Genomic DNA, 26,994 nt, shown 5'->3' on the forward strand with positions numbered 1-26,994 from the left:
AAAAGTTTATATGTTTTAAAATGTAAAAGCATTTACTTCAATATTAAATTGATAACATTTTAATTGCATAACTTTGATCTTACCTGTAAATTAATTAGTCAAAGTCTGCAATAAAATCATAAGAATTTTTTAAGTTCTTTCAAGAAATAGCATCTTGATTTAAAAAGTATTAGATTACATTTTATACAACATATTAACAAACCAAAACCATAAAAACAAAACATACAAAATGAGAAATTTTTTCATTTAAATCCACTCTATAACAAAAAAATTGACGCATCAAGAAGGAATCATTCAATTGCTTTGAAATTTCGTATGCATAAATATTTTGACCAAATACGCAAATGATTAAAATTTGGTGTGCAATGAAAAAATAGTGCTATGTCCAGTGCATCGGAACTGCGCATCCAGCAGATGTATATAAGGAGTTATTCTTGAATTGTTGTTACTGCATTGCGATTTAGAATACCTTTCAAAGACTGAAAAAATGCCTCGCCGCAGGATATGAGCTCATTACGAGCAACTGTCAGAGTTTGAAAGAGGTTGTATCATTGGACTGAAAATGGCAGGTTGGACAAATTGGAAAATTGTTCCTCATATGAGTCAAAGCGATGCGCCGATTAGAAGATGCTGCCAAGAATGGGTGAATGGCAGATTTCAGTGGCATGATGGTAGTGGTCAACCTACAGCTACAAGACATCGGGACGACAGAGTCATCGTCAGATCAACTGTCACAGTGCCTGTTTCATCACTATCAACCATCAGACATGCAACCCGCACACGAGTGTCCATCATGACCTTTCACAGGCGGCTGATAGAGCGAAATATACGTTCGTACCGACCATTAAGCCACCTGCCACTCATGCCTTCAAGATGTCGAGCCAGATTACAGTGGTGCTTGGCTCGATCAGATTTGAATGATGCTGACTGGGGACGTATAATCTTTAGCGATGAATCCTGCTTCCAATTTTGTTGTGACAATCTTCAAAGACATGTTTGGAGATGCCCAGAGCAGCCTGCCGATCCTGCTTTCACTATTGCAGCCACACAGGCCCTCAGCCAAGAGTTATGGTCTGGGGTGCCATTACCCTTGATAGCAGGATCCCTTTGGTCTTCATTAGAGGCACACTTATAGTCCAGCGGTACATTGACGACATTCTAAGACCTGCTTTGCAGTACCCTGGCCTCATTTTTCAGCAAGATAATGCCAGACAACATATGGCACATGTTGCCATGAACATTACAGCTTGTCAAACACTTCCTTGGCTAGATAGATCTCCATATCTCTCTCCCACCGAGCATGTTTGGGATATGATGGGAAGGCAACTGCATCTACCAGTGAATGTTGATGACCTAGCCAGACAACTGGAGCAAATTTGGCAAGAAATACCACAGCAGACCATCCAAGAGCTTTATCAGTCTATGCCATGCCACGTGGCAGCTTGCATCCAGGCTAGAGGTGGGCCAACACGTTATTGAGCTTGTTATTTTGTAACTAGGTAACTCTGATCATCAATTCTAAATCATTCAATTGTTCTGAAATTTTAATCATTTTTTATTCAGTACATAATCTTCCCATCCAGCAATTTTTGTTTCCATCGGACAACTCCTTCTTGGTGCGTATTTTTTTTTTTTTTTTTTTGGTTATAATTCTGAAGGCAAAAATGATGAATTATTCTATTACTTCATGGTGCATTTTAAATAATTTGCTTGGGTGGCACTTTGAATAAAATGTCTGATCAAAAATCCACCAACAGAGCTTCATATGGCATTGTCCAAGCCTTTTGCGAATGAACATCTTTTTTCTTCTACAACAATTTCCACAAAGTTCTTTTCTCAGGCATACTTATTAAAGCCACTGTTGTCAAATATATGATTTTATTTTTCCTTAAAAGAAAAATTATATTTTCTCCAAACAGAAACATTCACACATTACAACACACTCCATTTCCAAAATAACTTTCATATGACATTTAAAAGATAATTTGATGTTAGAAACTAATCTCTCAACTATAAGCTTTATGCAATTATATTGTTTACTACATGATTTTGCCAATAAAAATCTGTGAATTAAGCAATTTCCAAACAATATGTAATTTCGTTTTTGAAGTGTTATTTGGAGGGGGGGATGTTAGCTAGAATTGAATTTCTGATCAGAAAAATGCATGATTACCTAAAATGGATCACAGATCCATCTATAAATCCTAAGCTCTTACCCAGATTTAAGGCACCTGCATTCAGTTCTAACCCTTCAGCCTTTTTTTTTCCTGGAAGGGGGGAATGGAAAGAAGTTACAGGAACATATGAAGGTGTTATTAGGAGGTGATGAATGCTAGCGTGCAAACAGCAGTCTTTTAGCACATAAATATCTATTCAATTACAAATATTAGAGTAAATAAAACCACATTATAAACTTAACTCAAAAATCATGAGCACAATAGACAACTTCACGTAGACACTACAGACAATGTCAATATCACGCAATAGACATTTCACAATAGACAACGTCTATATCGCATTTCACGTAGCTTTATTGAATGAACGTTCTTGAGAACAAATACAATGTGTAAAGTATAAGAATTTCTTCAAATCTACAAATTATTTCTTAATTTTCACCATGATGGAGCAGTATTTGCCAGTCGCCTCATCCTCCTAAAAAAAAAAAGATAACCATTAAGAATGATTTATTTACATCTGTAAGTTGAGTGATAAAACATGAAATTACAGAAGCATACCCTCAATAGCTGCTACATTTTTTATGATTTATATCAGCATTCAAAGAAATAAATTAAAACAACATGGATTTTGGGTCATTATGAAAGTAATTTATTACACCTGAGTTCTAATAGCTTTAATTTACAAAAAAAACTGCATTGTATTATCTCAAAAATATTTTAACAGAATTACTGGATAAAGGTTATACATAGATAATTGTTTAAACATTAGATTATTACATAACCCTTACCTAATTAAGAACCTTTAACTAACCCAATTAAAAATTAATTAACTTTAACACTGAATATTTTTAAAGATAATACATTAGATAATTCAGCTACATTAGAAAATTGCTTATAGCAAAACATATTTTAGTTATCTGCTTTAGGAATTTCTTTAAAGAAGGCTTAACATCTGAGGCTTTTGATAATTATAAAATTATACAAAACTTTTAAACTTGATACACTAAAATAATGCTTAAATATTAGTAAAAACAAGAGTTGGAATGAATGTTCAGTTAAATTTCCTCGTTTATTGTTTTCTGGAGAGTTATTGTACTTCACAGAATCAGTATTCAGATATGTCATAGATTGAAAGGAAGGTCTCAGTTGCAACATGGTCTAGTGGCCTTCTCTGATTTTAAAACTGATTTTATCTCAGGGTTTACTAATGATTTTGGTTTTGCTCCACTCAGCTATTGAATTTAGATGTTCTCAGAAAGTAATTAAAAAAAAAAAAATATGCTATTTTGAAAATCTAGATGCCAATTCTGATATGAACAGCAAACTTGCAGAAGGCAATAAAAGATTGAAACAAGTCTGAACCATTCATTCCAGCTCTAGTTGGAATAGTAAGCAAGTCATCTGTGAAACTCCTTTTTAACTAATGTTTAAACATATTTTTAGCATTTTCAACCTATTTTTTTAGAATTCCAATTCCTTTTTAACTTTATTCTGAGCCTGCCTTTTAATTCCTCAATTTAAAGTTATACCAGCACACAAAAGAACATAACATTGAATGCCTCTATAAAAAACCTTTTTAAAGTCATCCCCTTAAACTATGAATGGGTTCTAATTACATGAAACATAGAGAAGGAGGTAATCGAAATATTTTGCTGTTGAAGCATGAAACAAAACAGGTACCGTAATTTCCGGAAGAAATGCCACGGCGTTTACGTGTTTAAAACTTAAATTTTCAGCGGGTGCGGCGTTTAGGTGCACTAAAAATAAAATATTTTTTATGATGGTCATTGTACATAGTTTGGATGGCCTTGTCACTGTGCACAGACTGGTGCTGTTCCCACACAAAAGACCACTCAGTTGCTTTTTGCGAACGTTATTTTGTTTACATTCTTTCCCTTGAACGGACCTACATGCCTTATTCACCCTAAACGAGATCTCAGAACAATAACATTCTTCACCCTTGCAAATCAACATTCTCATCAGTTCGAATAGTCTCTCTCCTCTGCCATTCGATGAATCTTCCAGGACCCATTCTCTCCTCACCCCTGCCTTTTCTGCAATTTTTTTCAAAGGCGGACATGACTCCACCTGCCTCGCAATAACGAACTCTGACGTATTTCCCCTTCAGCATGAATGGATTTTTCTTGGCATTCTGCCAGATACAAATCCCATCAGTTTGGGTACAAGTACTTTTTGGATAGTTTTTAAGTAAGAAGGGAGCGGAAAATTTTTGAAAATGTCCCTAAACGGCACAGAAGCTATGCTGCTGGTTTTAAGCTTAATGCAATTTCACGTGCTGAACAAATTGGAAATCGAGCAGCAGCTCGAGAGTTTGAAGTGGACGACAGATGTATTCGACGTTGGAGAACTGAAAAAGAACTTCTTAAAAATATGCCACAACAAAAACGAGCCAAAAGAAGCGGTACTGTAAGGTGGCCAAATCTAGAGGACGACCTTGCAAACTGGATAAAGGAGCAACGAGGAAAGGGAATGGCAATTTCGACTGTAAAAATTCACTTACAAGCAAAATGAATGAACATAAATGATTTCAAAGGAGGGGTAGCAGATTTATGAAAAAAAACAATTACCAATGGACTGGCAGGATAAAAAGTCATCTTTTCTAAAATATGTGACAGCTATTATTGACCAAAAAAAAAAAAAAAACTTCTTCGGTCGCAGATAATAAATATGGATGAAACGCTGTTAGCTTTCGACTCTCCTGCAAACAGAACTGTTGATGAAACTGGTGCAAAAACTGTATCTATGTTTATGACGGGGCATGAAAGAACGTCATTTACATGTGTGTTAGCTTGTGCCGCAAACGGTGACAAGCTAAAGCCGATGATCATTTTTAAACGAAAGACTTCCGAAGGGAGATGGTATGTCATATATCAGGACTTAGGTTGAGTTTTTGCATCTATACGGCCCACAACGATATCACGCGCAATTTAAACTATTGCGGCGTTTCTGTGTAATTTTAATTTTTTCCCCGCCATTTTTCTCGAGTGCGGCGTTTACGCTGATGCGGCCTTTTTTCTGGAAATTACGGTAGTATAAATAACAATACATTGATAGTTAATAGACAGTGCTGCACCTCAACCCCTTGCCAATTTTACCCGTACACCGTATGGGTGTGTTCTTCGTGCCTTTTATGGATTTGCCCGTATCGCATGTAGGTGATCTAATTTCTTTGTCGCTTTCATTATTTTGGTTGTATTTTTTTCTATTTTTAATGCCAAATTAGTCTTATAGATTGTGATAGTTGTCCACAAAATATTCATAAGTTTTGTGGACAACTATCACAATCTATAAGTTACTCCATGAGTTTTTATCTTTGAATGTTTAGCTTTTAGTATGTATTTTACACATTATTTGATAACTTTATTTATATACAAGTAGTGAAGACAATCTTTATCATAAAATAAAGGCTGATCCAGAATGTATGGAGGTAATTTATTCTGATTCGGAATAAGAATCTGAAATACCTGCAAAAGAGTCTGGAAGTAGTGGAGGTTTTCTAAATGACTGTGACACTAATGACTCTGATAGCAGTACAGATGGTTTCAGCCAAGCAAGGCAATTTTTTTAAATTAATTCTAATAATACACCCGATGCACCTCCTAGATTTGCTTTAATTGGAAATCCAAAAATCAACTTAAATATTGATATAGCTAATAGTAAACTTCAGTTTTATGAAGCTTTCATGGATGATTATTTGCTAAACCTGATTGTTTCGGAAACAAAGAGATATGCTGAGCAGTGCATGCAAAATAATGTATTTAGTAGGCATTCTAGAAGAAAAAAATGGGAAGCAACATCGAGAGATGAAATACATGTACCTTTTGCCTTGATTATTCTTCAAGGTATTATAAAAAAAAAGGCAGTAGTTGAGTAGCATTGGAGCAAGAGGCATTCTACATCTACACCATTTTTTCCCCAAAGTATATCATCATCGAGTTAATATTGGCACTTACTTACATTTTTCAGATAAAGAAAAATTGGATATAAATTCTTATATGTGCCCAAAATTAGTTAAAATCTGGTCCTTGCTAAAGCATTTGAAAATTCGCTTCCAAGAAGTTGTTACAACTGAACGAGATGTCATCATAGATGAGAGTCTTATGTTATACAAAGAAAGACTAAGTTCGAAACAATACATCCCACTAAAATGATCACGATTTGGAATAAAAGCATACATGCTTTGTGAATCAAAGACTGGATATGTATGGTCTATGTTAACTTAAACAGGAAAATGAACTGTGTTTGATGGCAATTACAAACATTTGAGCAAATCGTCGCAGGTTGTGATGACACTAATGGAAGCACTTTTACATAAAGGATACCATCTGACAACAGATAACTTTTATACATTGCCTGAAATAGCAGATGCCCTCATTAGTTGCTGCACAGATATGTACGGAACATTAAAACTTCAGAGAAAGGAAGCTCCTAAAGCAATGCTGAAAAAAAAACTTCAAAAAGGACAATTGGTTGCATACCAGAAAGGAAAAACATGTATTATGGATGGATAAAAAAGCTGTGTCTCTGATATTTACAGTACATAATCCAGAAACAGTTCAAGCATCCACATCCAAAAATGATATAAAATGAAAACCGACAGTAGTTATAGAGCAACATAGTGGATGGTGTAGATCGAATGGACCAGAATGTAAATATTTATCTTGTGATTTAAAAAAAAGGAAGAAATACTAAAAAAATGTTTTTTCCATCTTCTAGACATCAATTTATGGAACGCTTATGTGCTGTACAAAAAAAAAAGCATGGCAGTAAAGATAAAAATTTATAGTTTTGATTAGATACAGTCAAAAGTCTTTAATCCAGACTCGTCGGGACTTCGGCGATTCCGGGTTATCGGTTTTTCTGGATTATAGATCATCAGTTTAAATCTGGTAAGATGGCATGCAGAAATTATAAAATTAAAAATATGAAACCGTAATTTATGAAATAAAGAGCAATTGTGATCTAAAGGGTATCAAAATTTACACAAAAAAGCTGAATATTAATTTGTTTACTTTATTAAACTTTTCTTTCAACACTTGCATGCGTAAAGCATACATTACGCATAGTCGAAATTAGAAAATTGCAACCAGACAACTATTTGATGTGTATTCGTGATATTTATAAATGACGAGGAATTTGATTTAAATCATATCAAAGACGAAGTACATCGAGATGAAATACTACATTTAGTAAGGAATTATAAGCCGAATAAAATAAAAACATCTGCCCTGAAGATAAGGACAGATCAACTTCCAGTTCATTGCACGCCACGACATCCCCTCCCCCCCTGTGAGATTGATAAACAGATTTCGGAAACAGGTCCGGATTATAGATCATTATGGATTATAAGAGGTCCAGATTAAAGACTTTTGACTGTATATATCATATTAAACCCTGTACATATAGTATACCCTGTATATATATATATATATAGGGTGTCTCGTAAATGTTGCGACAAACTTCTGTAACTCCTATCATAAGGATTAGGAATTGAATAGGAACCCCTGTCCAGATACATCATTGTACACCGCCAGGGCATCTGGTACAGGATAGAGGAAAGTAAGGATTGCCTCACTCGAAAGGTAGGCACCATACGAAAATCATGGAATGCTACATGAACGGATAGCTTGTGAACATGTGGTTTCGACATGATGGGATGCCTACTCATTTTGAACTGGATGTTTCAACAGACAATTCCCGCATCGATGGACTGGGCATGGAGGACCGTTTCCCTGGCCCCCACGATCACCCGATTTATTGAGCAATAAAATTTTTTGGTTGATTTCCTTTTTTGAGGAGCCATCAAAAGACGTGTATCATGATCCTGCTGTGTTTGAAATGGATCTTGCGGCAAGACTCGCCTGCGTAGCTGCTACAATCAGATAAACGTCCGGTGTGTTTGAACATGTTCAGCAATCAATGGTCCATCGTTGTCGGGCATGTTTGTCATCTAATGATGCAAACTTCGAACATCTGTTGTAACATTCAAGCTGTCGTATACCATCTGTATCTATGTCCAATAAATTATTCCAATTAATCACTCTCTTGTTTCCTTTCCCATCTTCTACTTCTATTGCCACTTATCCTTGATACACCCAGGCATGGGTTCCTATGCCATTCTTAATTCTTATGATGTGTCCTACCTCCCCAAAAAGTTTGTCGCAACATTTATGGGACACCCTGTGTATGTATATATATATATATATATAAACTTAAAGCAATTAAAGTTAAAATAAAATTGGAATTAAAACACGGCAATACCTCAACAGTATTAATAATTGCAATGGTGGCTAAGAGGTTAAACACCGTATGTAAAAGTATGAAAATTAAAATATGAATACATCAGTAGAATAAACTTTTAAAATAAAAATACAAAAAGGAGAAAATATAAAAATTAATCTTCTTTTAATTTTATTATTCAAATAATATTTTATTTTTCATATTTATTAAAAATATTATTTTAATATTTATTATTCAAAAATTTAATCTTTATTATTAAAAATCCATCAAGGGAAAATGAATTAAAGTTACATAAGAGTCGATTAATATGTTTCGTTCTGGTACATTTCAGATCAAAAACTGAATAAAGATTCAATTAAATTTTCAATAAAGACATTAAAATTTATTTAAAACCGAGAAATCGAATCTCAGATGTATCCAGAGTTTTCCTTACACATAATCCGAAACACTTGGAAAAAAACAATAAAATATTACATTGTGCCAAATTAACTACTCACAAAAACAATATACAGTCAAAAGTCGTTAATCCGGACTCGTCGGGACTTCGGCGATTCCGGATTATCGATTTTTCCGGATTATTGATCATCAGTTTAAATCTGGTAAGATGGCATGCAGAAATTACAAAATTAAAAATATGAAACCGTAATTTATGAAATAAAGAACAATTATGATCTAAAGGGTATCAAAATTTACAAAAAGAAAAAGCTTAATATTTATTTGTTTACTTTATTAAACATTTCCTTCAATGTAAGTTGCTTCGTTTCATGTGATAATACTTTCTCTTTAATTCTATTAAACAGACATAATTTCTTGTTTAGTTACAAAGTTCCGCTGTTCAAGTCCTATAATTGCTGTGTTGAGAATACCGAATTATAATGAGGAGGAACTTGATTTAAATCATATCAAAGACTATATCGAGATGAAATACTACACTTAGTATGGAATTATAAACCAAATAAAATAAAAACATCTGCTCTGAAGATAAGGATAGTGCTGACAGATCAACTTCCAATCCGCAGCGCAGCGTGAAATTGATAAACAGATTTCGGATTTCAAAACATACTTTCGCTTTGTAGATACAAATTACATATTAGTAAATATATATCGGAAATTCTATTTGACATAATCTTTCTAATCTATCATAATCTAATAATGACGTTTCTGCCCCCCCCCCCTGCCGCAGGTGAAATTGATAAACAGATTTCGGATTTCAAAACATACTTTCGCTTTGTAGTAAATATATATCGGAAATTCTATTTGACATAATCGAAAGTTCAAGCTTACTTTTATAAAATTGCTCTAACAGTCTGCAAAAAATAATAAGCCGGATCCAATTCGAAGATTAAGGAACAACGCAATCTGCAACATTAACTGAATTAGATAACTTTAGCTTAGCGTATAACTCCGTTACACATTAAACGCGCATGCGCACAAACATATTTGCAGCTGTAAGGGTCTTATGCGCTCTCGTAAACGCCTGTGCGCATGCGTGAACGCGACGCATGCACAGAAAGTTTGTAGCTTTGAGGTCCGGATTATGGGTGTCCGAATTAACGACTTTTGACTGTATATATATATATATATATATGTTGTATGATCTTAAATGGTTTGTTCCCCTTGAAATGTCAACTAATTTCCGATCAATGACAATGATTACATGTTTTAATTTTTCCTTTTACAATTGAAATTTTATTCTTCATGATGATTTAACTCCAGTCCCCATTAAAACATTATTAACATTTTGCTTTCAAATTACTTCAAAACATCTTTCAAAATATAACTTACCAGTATGGATTCACACTTTTAAAATAATTCTAATTAAACTTAGGAGATAATATAATCAATTAATCAATACTGTTTAGGAAATAAATTATATATATATATAAGTATACATAAGAATTTCTTTTCAATAATAAAGAAATATTTCATTCTCAATAAATTTATACATTATTTATGAAAAATAGATATATTTATTCATATATCTTTTCCCTTTTTCTACTAATTTCATTGCATGAAAATCGAGAAAGGAAAATTATACGAATTATTGAATTTCTAAAGGATGCAGTTACAGTAAGAATGTAACAAATGAAAAGCATTCATAAATAAACTACTAGTAACTATCACAATATTATTTATTTAAAAGAAACCTGCATTCCAATAAAAATATGCAGTAATAGTAACATTACCAATATTATCATTATTATTCAAGATTAATTATATTAAAAATATCACCAATATTATTCAAGATACAGAAAGTAGAAATGATATGTTCATTTCTACTCCCTGTACATTGAATCTAGTCTACTCTTACTTTTATCCATTGTTACTACCTAGGCTTCAAATCATTTAGTTTCTAGATCTGCTATAGCTTGTAAGTCATTGCCGTCATCTCCATTACCATTCAGTTTGTTTTCCCATGTGCAATTATCTTCAGAACCATCAAAAGCATTAGGTATCTCTGTTTCCTTGAACTTTTTTGCTTGTATTGCATCCTCAATCAAGATTCCATGCACAAAACAAAGTCCATGAGGAAATCAATAGTAATATTAAAACAATTACTATGAAGCCAAATCCATTTCAAAAATCAGAGAAGCTTGCTTTCTGAATGCCTTAAGGAAGGAAAATTATGTTCCGAATTAAGTCCAGAAATCCGCAACGCTTGGGACCAGAGGTTGTACAGATTTTAGGATTTTGCGGATTTCAGGACAGAAAAGATAATATTCAGACTAAAAGTGCAAAATAAATAAGGCGTATTAGATACATTTAATTAAATTATTATATATATTAATACAATAATTAATTATACACATTAAATTAGTATTACATATATAAACTGATTATATTATACTGTTCATTTGCATTAGGCTCCTATTTTTAAATCAGCATGAATCTGCTTCCCCTTTTCTCTCAGGAGTACAGGTTAGGCTTGGCGCGGGCCTGAAATAGGTACCCCATCACTCCGCCGCTGCCAGAACCACTCGTACAATACAGCATTGAGGTTTGCCGATTTCGCCTCATGTTAAGATTTCCGGTTTCCGATGTTAGAATCACTGTTCTGTAAAATTTCAACAGCTTTTCTTTATTGTTCCGTATATCATACACAGTCCCTGTGGCAATTCTATATGATTCTGCTATAAACCGAGCAGTAGCACCTGCCTCCATCTTAAGCAAAATTTCCACTTCTTTCATTACCGTCAATGCAACGCGTTTACGTTTTTCAACGTTGCAAGCAGTAAAATCTTAAGTGCGTATCTTATCTGTCACTGTATTAAAAAGCGCTGAAATTTAAAATATTCTTAATATATCAACAAAATATTCAGATAAAAAAATGACATTACTAAACAATCTTGTAAAATAACAAAGTTCAGAAAGTACAACAATGTGAAGCGTGAACTTGAAAGAAGAGTTGAGTTAATCGTCTGCTTTTTTACCTCGATGTAGATTGGAGGGGGAAAAAGCTCTTATCATGATGTCAATAATTTGGTATTTCCGTTGAAACTCATTATTATTTGGTAATTATGACGTCATTATCCTGCAAGTATTTTTTCTTCGATATTTCGTACTCCATGTTGCGGTTTCCAGAACCTATAAACTAAATGTTTCTATTTTGAGAGGCAATGTGGATTTTCGGTATTTGACTGTACTAAAAATATTTTCAGAACCTTGCACTAAAAAAGCTAAGGAGATAAATATAAGAGAGAAGGAGAGAGTATGTGAATAAATATGGTACATCATATTATTGCAACCTATACTGGAGACTTTTCTCCTTATAAAACTACATTCTGATTCAAGCCAATCTAGTCCCTGCAAGAACAAATTTCATAACTGAATGCCAATGTTTAAAATCATTTGTTATGAGAGTTGAAGAAATCATGAGAATGTTAAAAAATTACCTAGTATTTCGATCTTGATCTCTGATTTTCTTTTCCATTTCAGCATCTGTAAGTGTCTCCAAGAATGGGCACCACTGATCAGCTTCAGATTGATTTCGATACGGAATGTCAACAGTAGGTAAAGGAGCTTCACTAAGAATATTATAAAAAATTTTGCAACAATTGACACTTAAATGAATAAAATGAATAAATGAATAAAAGCATATTCTAAATTCATACATAAAAGCATTATGCTATTAATAACAATTACATTTCCTTAATAGCCCTTTTCCATACATTATGACAAGAAATAAAAATGCTCCAATTTTGAGGAAGCACGATGTATTTTATGAATTGAAACTACTTAGTAAGTTATTTAAAAACCAGTTTTTTATTACATTTATTTCTGAAAATTATTAATTCGCCTCAACATTTTCACTTGCAGTGCTAATGGTGATAATAACAGAAATATTAGCACTATAACTAAACCTTTATTCAAATTTTTAAGAATATGAATTAAAAACTAACTTTCAACTTTTTAACAATGAGATGCTAAAAATTTAAACAAATAAAGATTCATTTATTTTCAAAAGCCATACAAAATAGCTTGATTTAAAGTTCAAAAGCTATAGAAATCAAAGTTTAAAAAAATCAATACACTTAACTCTTTTTTTACATGATTTTGAAATAACAGGGTTCACCAATAAGAACAAATACTCTTTTTTACACGAATTTTTCCTTTTAGCATGAATCCCCACCACCACCACCACCACCCCAATTTTTTTTTAAAAAAACTCTATGTAGCCTTGGCTACTAATGTTTAAAATTAATTTATGACTAGGAACAGCATGAATTATAAACAAATAGCTAAGTTATTGCATTTTATTTTCCAGCTATCGAAATGCGACGCTACGAGCAACGTTTTGAAACCAAAACCTAGCAATCATGAATCAGAACTAGAACTAGTTGCCATTCAGCATAAAGAAATTTAAATATAAATATGAACTACTTATTGCCATTCAGCATAAAAGAAATATAAATATGAATATTAACAAAATATTAAAGTTAATTTTATAAAATAATTAAACACATGAACAAATATATGAAATAAAAAATAATTATTTCTCATGCAATAACTGGGCCACTACACTACTCCCCCACCAGTAACTAAGTTACGTTATGAAGATGGAGAAATAGGTAGTAACTAGTATTGCAGTGTTAACCACTATCAAAATAATTTAGTCAGTCCTTGAATCTAACAGGTAAACGTATAGTTCTGCCTGTGCGAGAATGTTTTTGATTCACATCCGAATTTGAGTCCGGTCTCTGCAAATTAGTGTAGTCAGGTTGTATCAACTGAGAATTTTCCTCAGCTAAAATATATGCTGGTTTCAAGCGATCCAGGGATGCATTAACATGTTTTCCTTTTATGCTAATAGTAACATGATGTAGCCTTGGCTACTAATGTTTAAAATTAATTTATGACTAGGAACAGCATGAATTATAAACAAATAGCTAAGTTATTGCATTTTATTTTCCGACTATCGAAATGCGACGCTACGAGCAACGTTTTGAAACCAAAACCTAGCAATCATGAATCAGAACTAGAACTAGTTGCCATTCAGCATAAAGAAATTTAAATATAAATATGAACTACTTATTGCCATTCAACATAAAAGAAATATAAATATGAATATTAACAAAATATTAAAGTTAATTTTATAAAATAATTAAACACATGAACAAATATATGAAATAAAAAACAATTATTTCTCATGCAATAACTGGGCCACTACACTACTCCCCCACCAGTAATTAAGTTATGTTACGAAGATGGAGAAATAGGTAGTAACTAGTATTGCAGTGTTAACCACTATCAAAATAATTTAGTCAGTCCTTGAATTAATTTTGACAGTGTGATCAGAAGTCGATCAATTTATACCCACATGTGTTAATGACATGGTCTATTTCATTAAAGAATTTGTAATGTTAAGAAGGAAAGCTTCACCAAAACAGAAGAGGCTATGCCACACTGAAGAGGGGCACCCTCTTCAGTGTATATGCGAAATGCTGTCAAGCAGGTGGAAAAGGTTGAATGTCACATTCTTCGAGTTCAAACTTCTGACACCATTTTCTCCCGCATCAAATCAACGTAAATTAAATCATTGATCAAACTGTGATATGGATCAATCAACAGCAAATGAAAGTAAAACTTCATCGAACTGCTCATCACTTCCCAAGTAAGCTTCAATCCGAGTTCAAATTATTGTGAGAACTTTGTCAAAGAATGAATCCTAATAATTCTTGGTTTCATATTGTATTTTTCTCAATTTCCTGTACGCTTGGCAATGGGAATTTGTTCCTCCTAGGTATAACTTGGTATATTTGTGTAGCTTGATATCAAGAATAATATAAGCAACTTGAGTAACAAAAAAATAGTAGATAATAACAGATTTTGTAACAACAAAATTCAGAAGGCATTAACAACGAACAAAATTCTTCATTTGAATCAAACCAGAGAATAGTGCTAGTCATATCTGATACATGTACTTATGGACTGAACTTTCAATTTACACTAATTTGAATTTTTTTTTTTTGTAATAAAAATGAATTGTTTTTGTTTTATAAATATGTAATATTGGTTTCATTGTTACTTTATTTGCACACTTTTGGGAGGAAATGTTTAGAGTTTTTCCATCTTACACATTTTTTTTTTAAAGTTGTGGAACATATACCGAAATTTGTCACATGTACGATTTTCTTTTGCACGGTTTTCTAAGGAACGTACTGCTATGCAAAAAAGAGTTGGGAGTAATTTAATTTTTTACAGCTAGTACAAAAGAAAGGAAATAAAAAATCAACCTCATTTGTAAACATATTATTTGTATTGTGTACATTTTTTTTCATTTAAATAAATTTTAAATCAAAAATCAGAATTATAAAATAATTAATGAAATATTTTCTATAAATTTTGTTCTCTCGGTTCTAGTTTCCAACTTTAAATGTTTCTACATTAAAAAACTATAAATATGCTTCAGGCAAAATGCAAAATTTTCTCCTTTGAAATTTTATGAACAGGCAAGAAGTTATAACAACATGTATTTTTAACTAAGTTAATAATAATATATTTGTAGCAACAGCACTACTGAGCTAATGCACTTATAATTTATTAATTTAATCATGCTTATAAGGTTTAATATTAACTGAGGTTAGAATGATAAACATGATGCATAACATACCAATGGAGATTCCTACATCAAAGATTTTTCATATAAAAATGCTTAGATCTTATTTTCAGAGTTAGTTTGATTGGAGTGTTGAACTATCAAATTACACTTTGCATATGATGATACAAGGAAAGTTTATGTAACACTGTGACTACCCCCTTTTCTCAGCAGTACATAAAATAAAATAAAAAAAAGAGGGGAAAAAAAAAGAAGTTGACAGATCCTACATAACTGTTCACGAAAACAAATGTGAAAGCATACACATTTAACTTAAAATTATCAGTATTTACACTGAAAAAAAAAAAGGGGGGGGGAGAAAAAAAAAACTTTTTTACCTAAAAGCATAAGTTCTTTGATGCCATGATAACTGTCCTCTAATACTATAAGCAATTGCTGTACAGAATTCTCCACCTAAACCTAATTCTGAACAGAGTTTATTGGCAAATACTTCAGGACTGTTTTCTTTTTCTGACATGTCCCATTCAAATTGATCAACAAGAGAGATGTTTCCCACATGAATATTTAGCTGTGTAATAACAGAGAAAATATGAATATATATAAGTTCATTTCATCACACTGCATTCATGGTAATAGAGTATTAAAACATTAATTTAATAGGGTTAAACATGAGTTGCTTGTATATAACAATCAAGAACACAGATAAACCTCACATGTGTAAAAACTTTGTAGAGTCATTAGGTTATTTCGAAGCAGGAGAGATGAAAAAAGAGCAATGCCCTCGACGGGACTCAAACCACGGATTTCTCAAATACACGTTGAGCGTGCTGACCACTACACCACAGAAGCATACTAAGAAAGAGGGAGAATTACCTTATATATTCCCCCTTTTAAATGGCGACAGGGGTTTTAGGGGACCCAATCGCCAAATCCTGGTGGTGACGAATCATCATTCACCACCTTTTAGTTTGGGCGCCACTGTAGAGTCATTACGTTATTTCGAAGCATGAGAGATGAAGCTCGAACTACAGACCTCTCGAATACGCATCAAGCGTGCTGATCACTACACCGCGAAGGCATGCTAAGAAGGCAGGAGAAATACCTTATAACTTTCTTGATCAAAATTAAACAGTTTTCAATTATTTTACAACTGATTGTTTTTAATGCTAGAACTACAGCTACATCAAAATGCAAAATTTTCTCCTTTGAAATTTTCCCCTTGTTGAAATACATATACTTTGAATGTCAGTAATTCTTAATGTTAAAAAAAGAAAAAAAACCATACACTAATTACCAACATTAATTTTTTTTTTGAAAATTTTACTCTGTTGCAAAAGATTTTAAAAACACTAATCTTTCATAAACCTATGTTTACTTTATTTTGTGAAAAATTACAAAAATGCTAAGTAAATCATTTTTCAGTGACTCTACGACACACTACACACACTTTTGTGCAAAAACATAGCTAAAATGATTTCAAGATGTTTGTTTAGGATGTAAAATGTTTAACACTGTTCTTCAAGCTATTCATATACATTAATAATTTTCAGATCTGGTGTTTCTTCAATGTGCCTTGAGAGATATATTACTTTTCATACTTTTTAAAAAGACAATTTTTGTTGCTCTTATTTCACCAATCTTTGTAAGTTTTTAAAGCATCTTTATTAGAAGTCGAAAATATATAGAGATATAGAAACAGATTTGATCCCATTTGAAAGAAATTATTTAAATTTCAATTAGCATCATTAAATAGCAAGTTACTATCCTGCTTATTTTTACTGATGCAAATTAAAGGCTGCCTTAAATATCTATTTAATTAATTTAAGTAAAATATGTGCAGGTTAGCTGAAACAATGCATTCAAATTATTTAACCCAGCTTTATTTTATTTCGCATATTTTCATGCTTAATCCATTCGAAGAATTTTAATTTTAATTTATTTGACTAATTTAAAATAATAATATAAATTTCACTAATTTAGAATCCAAAATATATGCAAAAGCTAAGAATAGTAAATGTACATATGCTTTTCAGATCTGATACATTCAATGAAAAAAATGTAACAATTTTAATTTTAAAATTAAAATGCATTATTTCTTAATTAATACTAATTCATAATTGTAAAGGTAGAGAAATATGAATAAAACTGAATAAATACATAAGCTAAAAAAACCAGATTAACAAAATTTAACTTCAGCAAAGATTTAAAAGCCAGAATGGAATTTCCATCATGCACGAAAAATGTTTTCATTGATTAACGTTTAACTGATTTCTGATAAACGAATTTAACTTTAAGAAATATCATTTTCAAGGATACAAAGCATTAAAAACTATTATACTGTCATTAGGTTATTTTTTGATGTAAGGAGACTGAAAAACGTGCAATGCCCTTGCCAGGATTCGAACTTTGGACCTTTCGAATACGCGTTGAGTGTACTATTATTACACCATGAAGGCATGCTGGAAGAATGGAGAAATATAAATTATATATTTCTCCTTATAAATTCAATGCAGATTCACATATCACCTGCTCTCTGCTGTCCAACAATATTAATATATTATTGTGTACATATTTGTATAATATAAATATTATACATACTTATATTGATTTAATATTGCATATATTTATATAGCATATTTATGTTACCCAGTACATTTTTATATTATTTGTGTAATCATATGGTAACCATTGTCTGGAAATAAAAAATTAATTTCGTATTTGAGTGATCACACTGTAACTATTTGAATGTGTATCATATACATGTAAACAAACAGCATGAATTGTTGTCTAAACCTATGTTCAAAATTGTAATATAATCAAAAATCTGTATGTAACTGTAGATAACAAATGTTCAATTTGATCGAGTTTCCAATAGTGTAATTAGAATCTTGTAACAGTTGCATAACCATTGAATGCAAATGCTGTACTCTTAACGTTTCAATAATACCATAGGTCCAGGACATAAGCTCAACTATTGCTGGTGCACAAAGACACTCCCAGCATTAGCTGAGCTTGCAATGCCAAATGCACCAGACAACAGTTGCATCTCGCCACCAGAACAGTACCATAAGCCCCAGGAACGAGTTATTTATCTGGATAACTCCAGTAAGTGGTTTATCTGGATAGCCAGAGCTTACTCAGGGTAAATAACAGATGACCCCTGCACTTATACCTAATCTCTCTTATATATCCCACACATGGATCTACTCCACAGCCAGCAATATTACTCACTACTTTACTTGATATCACTCAATTTTCAACAAGAGAAATAAATAAAGAACAATGACAAGGGTTTCATTTTGGAGACTTATATCACTGTCACACATTCTTCTGTGCATGGGTTCTGGATATATATTTACTACCTAGTGTGGACGTGAACATAATGTGGGCATCTCATAAACATACATTTAACGGCATGAACACTTTATAATCACACGAACAAAACAAATAGTTTACACAAAAATAAAAATGAATTTATCATTATTATGCTGCCATATAGCGTGTTACTTTCGTTACTATCACATCTTCTCTTTTAATGTAAGTCATGTGAGTGAGAGGCAATGCACACTTATTCGGCTAAACTGCACATGCACATGGTCATCTAACCCCTTCTTTTAGAGCATTTAATCTCTAAAAAAATGTTCAAACTAAATAGTCAAAATGATGATGACTATGATCATAGCCTTTCAAAAGTTATCGACTTTCAGTCATGCTTCTACTGATAGGCAGTTAATCAAGATAATGAGTCTGCATTAATATGGTCTTTTCCTTTACGTAATCATTGCAATGCTAAAGACCGGTGCTGTAAATAAGAACTTTGTGAGGAACATTCTGTGAGAAATTTGAGAGGGTTGCAATCACTAACAATGACAATCTCAGAACTAAATACGTAAGTTTCAAATTTCTTCAAGGCAAAGAAAACACAAAAAGCTTCCTTTTCAATAACAGCATAATTTCTCTGCGTCTTAGTCAACTTTTTGCAAGTGAAAGCTATTGGGTGTTCCACACTGTTTTCACCTTGCTAAGCCAAACAAGCTACTACGGCGTATGATGATGCATCTAAACAAATGATGAAAATCAGACTAAAATTTGCAGAGTAGCATTTAGGAGCATTGCAAATGATACGTTTTAATTGAATGAATGCTTCATCATGTTCTTTCAACCAAGTAATTTCATTAAAACTCTTCTTTTTGTCAATGCTGTCAAAAGTTACACTACTGCAGAAAATTTGGATGTTTAAGACTGGTAATATGATAATAGTCCTAAAATACTTCTTACATCTTTCTTAGTATAGAGAAATTCTAAATTCTGTATGGCTTCAACTTTTCTGGGTCAGATTCGTGTGAACTAGAACCAACTATGTGTCCTAGAAATTTGATTTTATGCTTTGCAAAGTCACACCTTTTGAAATTAACTGTAAAATTTGCTTTTTCTAGCATACCTAGGACTTTGTTAAGATGTTTCAGATGTGTATTCCCATCATCGGAAAATATAATCACGTCATAAATATAAGAATCAGCTTAGTCTTTATGTATGACGAGAAGCTTGTTCATAGTCCTCTGAAATGTTGTGGCGGCATTCTTTAACCCTTTCAGGACGGGCATCCCATATACGCATTCCCTAAGAACGTCTCTTACAGCCGAGCGTCTCATCCACGCATCAGTAAAGATCGCATTCAGAGGACGGGTGATGCGTATACGCATTTTAAGGTGGAACGTTTTTCTGAAGGCCACTAGATGGCATCCTGTGGCCATTACTTTTGAAATGAACACAGTTTTAGTTTCCTGACCTTGAGTTTGATGTATTCTGCTTGACTTTTGTATTTTATTCATCAGCTGTTCGAGGGTGGGGAGCGGAGGGAAAGCGTAAACAGAGGTGAGCTCTTTAAATCGCTGCGTGCTAATGAAAACATTCTCGTATCTGATTTATATCCAACTCCTAACCAACGGTCTTTTAGGGTTACTGTGCGGAGTTTTCTTTACGTTTTGCATTGCCTTCAGATATATTTCCGTTCCTTCTTTTTTTATTTAGGAAAGCCCCACCTCCAGTCTATTATGGCGGGAAGGCACTATTTATCAGAGGAAGAATACCCTAGTATGGTTAGTGAACCATTTACTAATGCAAATGAGAGTATTGATTCATTTTCTAAAGAGTTAAAAAGTGATACTTTTTCTAAGAGTTACAAAGTGATACTTTTTCTAAGAGTTACAAAGTGATACTTTTTCTAAGAGTTACAAAGTGATACTTCTATGTGCTTCGAGATTTACCACACTTGTTTTCATTTTAAATTTTGTTACTTCTTACTGTAAATAGTCCTTATTGTGTTCTTTGTATTAATTTTAAACTTTATTGATGGATTTTATCAATTAAAACTTTGGAATAATTTAAATAGCGCATGCGAAAATTATTTTAGAAGCTAAGCAACTTTTTAAGCATATTTTCATGTAAAATAAAGAAAAAAATGTTTTAAGGGCTAATTTTAACATATATAAGAGCTCAAGTAATAATCTAAAATGATACCAAAAATTACGATGCTAGAAGCGAAACTTTTGTTTTTCTGATTTTTGTTATAAAATTAGGCTTAGCGATGCAAAACCTCCATCCTGTACGGTGACTCCCTTCGATTCTCTTTTGTCCCGCACGAGCGTCTTAAACAGAGGTGCGCTGTCATGAAAAGGTTAATCCAAATGGTAAAACTACAAAGACATATTGTCCTCGGTACGTCACAAACGAAGTCAAATGTTGGTACTCAGGGCACAATATTGTATCTGCCAGTATCCTTTAAGATCAATCAAAGTGATGTATTTGGACTTTGACACTTGGTAAATTAGGTCTATGGTGTTTTTCATCGGAAAGGCTCAGATTCCGTTTGTGAGTTCAAGTACCAATAGTTTACACATAATCTCACAGTTCTATCTTTTTTTGACACCCAAACTACTGGATGTGCATATTCACTCTCTGATTCAACAATTAGCCCTAGCTGTAATAGATCACCTATTTGTCGATCAGCTTCATTTTTTAGAACTTCGGGTATCTGGTACAGTTTCTGCTCCTTTGGCACCAGGCTTTAGTAGGCTTTTTTCTGTATCATATATCATACCGACACTATTCACTGAAGTTTTCAACTCTCATACCTTATTTGCCTGAACGTGCTTTGAAGAATTGTCAGGCATTTGCACTATGGAACTATAATTAGTATGCTTTTAATGATCATAGCAGGTCCGGTCCATCTGGCATAAACTTTGTTTTTGCTATCAGGAATTAAAACTATAACCCTGTCACCTTCCTTAAATTCTTTATGACAAGTCTTCCGGTCATGGCAGAATGCATAAGCTTGCTGCTTTCCAACAGCTATAAGTCTTGCATATTCAGCAGCTTTTTCTAACTTCATCTTCAAATCATTCAGGTAATCGGTCACTGAGCTTAACTGTCCACGAGGAACAAGGTGTTTCTCCCAATCTTTTGAATATTCTCTGATGATATGCTGTATCAATTCCTTTTCAGCAGTATTAAATCTTTCTACGAGGCCAATCCCCAAAAAAAAGATTTACAAAGAACCATTTATTTTCTATAATTTATTTTCTATATTTTTAGATATACAAAGAACCATTTATTTTCTATAACTGCTACATCACTTTAAAGATTGAAGAATGCTTTATTTTTTAACATAATCGCCATTTCGGTCGATGCATTTTTGTAGACGCAGTGGCAGTTTTACAATGCCCATGTCATACCAGCTTGCCGCCATGCCCTTCAGGAAGCGTTGAACCTCATCTTTCACCTCATCATCAGAACAGAACAACCGTCCAGACAAATGTTCCTTCAACTTAGGGAACAGGTGGAAATCGCTGGGTGCCAAGTCCGGACTGTAGGGTGGGTGTGTGATGACGATCCAACCAAAATTTTTCAGGAGATCGACGGTTTGACGGGCGACGTGAGGACGGGCGTTGTCATGGAGAATGCTTACACCCTTTCTCAACATCCCTCTTCTCCGGTTCTGAATTGCCCTTCTGAGTTTCTTCAGTCTTTCACAGTACCTGTCAGCGTTAACTGTTGTCTCAGCAGGCAGAAAGTCAACCAACTTTACCCCCTTCCTGTCCCAAAACACAGTTGCCATGACTTTACCAATAGATTGTGTTTGCTTGAATTTTCATGACTTGGCGAAAAGGGATGCCGCCACTAGCGTGACTGTTCTTTTGTCTCAGGTGTAAAGTGGAATGCCCAGGTTTCGTCACCTGTGACAATCGAGTCCAAGAAGTTGTCCTTTTCATCTCCATAGCGGCAAAGAAATTCGTGGGAAGAATCAACCCGTTGCCGTTTGTGGTCTTCTGTCAGCATACGCAAAACCCATCTTGCACACACCTTCCGATATTGCAACTTTGGATGGTGCTTCTGGAAACCTCGGGAACAAAAATGCAGAGAGCATCCAGACTGATCCTCAGATCTTACGCATTAGTTCCTCAACTTTCGCGATTGTCTCGTCGGCAATTGACGGCCTCCCGCTCCTTTCTTCGTCATGAATTTCAGTACGACCGGCTGTAAACTCTCTACACCACTTGCAAACGTTTTTGACATCCATGCACGACTGTCCATACACTTCCGTCAATAGGCAGTGAATTTCAACCGATTTAACGCCTTTTGCGTTAAAAAATCGAATAACTGCGCGCACTTCGCACTTGGCGGTAACGTTTATCGGGAGCTCCATTTCGAATGGCTGCCAAGCCAAGACTGAGCATCCGAGCGAAGCGCCTGCGTACTTATGTAGTAGCGAAGAAGGCACCACTCACAACAGTGTTGCCAACAACCGTATTAAAACTTTCTCTATGCCCCCAAGAAATAGGAGACCTTTTTTTGGGGGGATTGCCCTTGTACAAGGCCATTTGAACTTGGATGGTCAAGAGTGCAGAAACTTGGTGATGATCCGATCCTTTTCAAAAACTCGATGAAGCAGTAAAATTAGTTCCTTGATCTAAAGCAACAATCTGAGGAATTCCAGTGTGTGTAAAGATTTGCAACAACACATTTCATGTTGATTTGATATTATGATTCTTTAGGGGCACCGCCTCAGGCCATCTTGTACATTGATCAACAGCATGCGGAACACATTTATAACTTTGGCAGCTTGGTTCTAGAGGTCCAAGGATATCCACATTAATTACCTGGAATAGTTCGCTAGGATGTGTTACTGGCATAACCAGAACATCATCAAATGGACATTTCTTACCTTGAAGTTGAAATAAAGTACAAGTATTACAGTACTCATTCAAATCTTTCTTGATATCAAACCAGTAAAAGGAATATCTCAATTGTTCGGCTGCCTTTCTGGTTTGCAGGTGACCTCCCCATATGCTAGAATGAGCCAAGTCCAAAATCTGTTTTCTTCTTTTGTTTAGGATCAACTAATTAGTGAACTCCTTCTCCTAAAATTTTATCTTTATGACACAAAAGTTGTCAATAATAATAAAAGTATTACTTCCATTCTTAGCATCTTGCCAGCATGTTTTTAAAGATGGATCATTTATTTGCTGAACCTGAAACAGTTCTGAATCCGAAACACATTGATCTTGTCTTGTGCTACCTTTGGAATCATCCTTACCGGTGTCTCCATATACAACAGCACAACATTCTATTATTTTCTTAATGGTTTCACTACAATTTTCATTAATAAGGTATTCCCTATCATGGTTAAATATTTCATCAAAATTTTCAGTTTCATACAAAGGCATTTCAACCAAACTATCATTAGTAATATTTACATTTTTGCATTCAAAATTAAACCTTCGTTTATCATCTCCATTAACTTATTAAAAGCACTTAACGACAAAAGTAAACCATTACATACCTTATCAACCATTGCACATGTTATAAAAATGACTTGAATTTATCATCTCCAGAATGCATCACTAAAAGTTGGTTAATGAGAGGAGCTTTTAAAGATTGTCCAAAAGCTGATGTGAGGATAACACTTTCATGTGGCATATGGTATCTTTCTGGTACAATATCAGCCTTAACAACAGTTACTTGGGTGTCTGTATCTGCTACTGCATTAATTAATTTACCATCACAACTAAGTTTAACATTTGGCAAGTCATTGATTAATTCCCTAGCTTATGATGCAAATTAAAATATTTAGAAGAAATCTTTGCTCTTAAGGCGTTAGAATTATTCTTAATTTCCTCCTTATTAATCTTTTTTTTTATCTTCATGCAACAATATGTTATGATATTTTAAAAATTATATTTTGAACATTTTGATTGAGAAGGGAAATTTTTTGTTCTACAGTTCCTTTTGAAACAAAGAAACCACAGATTAGAATCTTTCAAACTCTTTTTTTCTTTCTTCCTGCGACATACTACATTTTTCCAAAATATGATCTTCCCTTCCACAAAATAAACAAGAAAGAGGTTGAACAGCTGTAATTTTGTTTACATTATGAGGATGACCAATTGGTTTAGGAATGAAAGAAATACAAGCGGGAAAACTGTTTCATTTAACATTAGATAGAATGAAATGTTTTTTCGTATTCGCATAACTCTTAGAGCAAGATAAATTTAATGAAGCTCATTCATGACTTTCAATTTCCCATTTTAGAAATTTCAGAAGGCCTCCGACATTAAAATTTTCTTCAACTGCTTTCTAACTAGCAAAATCAAGCGATATATCCTTAGGAATACATTTTATCAATAAAGCATAAACTCCCATATGATTCAATTTTGATTCCTATTGAATTTAGCAACCTTACTTGTACATTACAGGTGTCATATAATTCTCTCAAAGCATGAATATTATTCGAACTTCAATGATTTATAGAGTGTTAGGCAGATGAACGGCATACATTAAGTTATGGCAGAAACAACTCAACCTTTGTGAAATATGACTTCTGACTGAATAGTTTTATGAAAGAACTACGTTTTCTACATTTAATCTGATAACCAAATAGGCAAAAAGGTGGAATTGTGGAACTAGCTGAAAGTCTATTCTTCCAACAAAAATTCCAAGGCCTGCAGGGTTCTTCCATGATACTGTATATTTACAGGTTATTCTGAGGAACTGATAACTGCTTTCTTCTTCAGGTTAGAGAAGAAATAGCACTCATGACAAAAATTAAGAATCGTGTACAAGAGAGATTGATAATTTATTTTCAGACTGTTGAAGAGTATGCAAAATAGAGGAACTAAATAAAGTATGATACACTCAGTTCATTGTGAATCATAAATTCTATTTTGTGGATCTGGAAACAGCTGCTTATATAAAAAATGTTGAAGGACTGTGAGTCTGCTAAATGGAAAAATAAAAGGCAATGATGCACTGCTCATCGCAAGGAGGCTACTTTCTCGGCTTGTCACAACCTTGAGTCCATTTTGCAGGATGCACCCAGAAAGAAAGTTAAGATCTTACTTTAACGTTTTCAGCAAGACGGAAAAAAGATAAGTGGGTGAAAATTTAATGAGGGGAGATTATTCTTTATTTTCACTCTGAGCTGATTTTCTTTTGTTTCAAAGATGATACAGCATTTAAAATTTCCTGGAAATTTTAAAATCCTGCATTTTTTACGGTTTTTTAATTGATATTTTTAAGAAGTCAGATTTTCAAGAGGTGAGCAAAATGCATAGATGCTATACAACACACAATATAGAGAATCTAGGTATAATTGAATATATATTATTACATTGATTAATATCATAATCTAGGTTCATTAAAAAAATTAACTTGATAAATAAATAATAAAAACCTTCAGAATAACTCTTTGGTCAGCCTGTTCATCTAAAAGATTATCAGTAGGAAAAGCATCGATTTGCTGCCGTATTGACTGAGCAATAGCTGGTACAAAAGAAAGAGGAGGCAAATCTAAATCATCACAGAGAGCTTCAGCAAACTGCTCTGGAGTAATCAAAGACTCTGTAATAAACATAATTATATTTTATAATAATTTGACAATGAACATAAAATTCATACAACTGATTTTAACAAATATTAAACTATCAGTAATATCACAGGGAATTTTTTTTTTTTTTTTTTTTACTGAACATAAAGTAATCATTGCTCTTTAGCGAAGAAATGTTCGTAAGTTATAAATAATATACACATAATGTTACAGAAAATTTTTAAAAACTTTGAAAATTTACATTCTTCATGTAACCATTCATTTATTCTAAAGGAAAATTTTTGATGATATGATCAGTTCTTTTGATAACAATTAATGAAACAGAAGCATATTCCTAAAAAACTGATTTTTTAAACCTTTCTCCAGAGGGAACTGAAAAAGATCCCCCTCCCTTTTCGTTTCAGGGTGTTTTTTGTACACAAAATTATCCTACAGCACAGATTATCTGTGCTCTATTTCATCCAGCACACTATAAAAACCTAATTTACAATAGATATTATTATTATTGTTACTGTATTAGGTGTACTTACTACTATCAAGCACATCACAGTTCTCAGTCTTCATATTACCCAACACTTCAAGTTACCTATCTATCATTTAAAACTGTGTGACAG

At 33.2% G+C, this 26,994-nt stretch overlaps 1 protein-coding gene across 2 annotated transcripts in view; it reads right to left on the reverse strand.

Moving 5' to 3' along the window:
* Nucleotides 1–2,513: 2,513 nt before the first annotated feature.
* The window catches only part of Snr1 (SWI/SNF related, matrix associated, actin dependent regulator of chromatin, subfamily b, member 1), an 86,546-nt gene continuing 62,065 nt past the window's right edge, over nucleotides 2,514–26,994 (reverse strand). For both annotated transcript variants that reach the window (XM_035350521.2, XM_035350522.2), the window contains 4 exons: nucleotides 26,228–26,394; nucleotides 15,873–16,063; nucleotides 12,332–12,463; nucleotides 2,514–2,652 (listed from right to left, as the gene is read on the reverse strand). In XM_035350521.2, coding sequence (XP_035206412.1) covers nucleotides 2,613–2,652; nucleotides 12,332–12,463; nucleotides 15,873–16,063; nucleotides 26,228–26,394 — 530 coding nt within the window. In that variant the 3' untranslated portion in view covers nucleotides 2,514–2,612. The remainder of the gene's footprint in view (nucleotides 2,653–12,331; nucleotides 12,464–15,872; nucleotides 16,064–26,227; nucleotides 26,395–26,994) is intronic.

This window comes from Stegodyphus dumicola, chromosome 5 (assembly GCF_044657685.1).
Source record: "Stegodyphus dumicola isolate Sdum_Otavi_A_Nest chromosome 5, ASM4465768v1".
NCBI lineage: Eukaryota > Metazoa > Arthropoda > Arachnida > Araneae > Eresidae > Stegodyphus > Stegodyphus dumicola.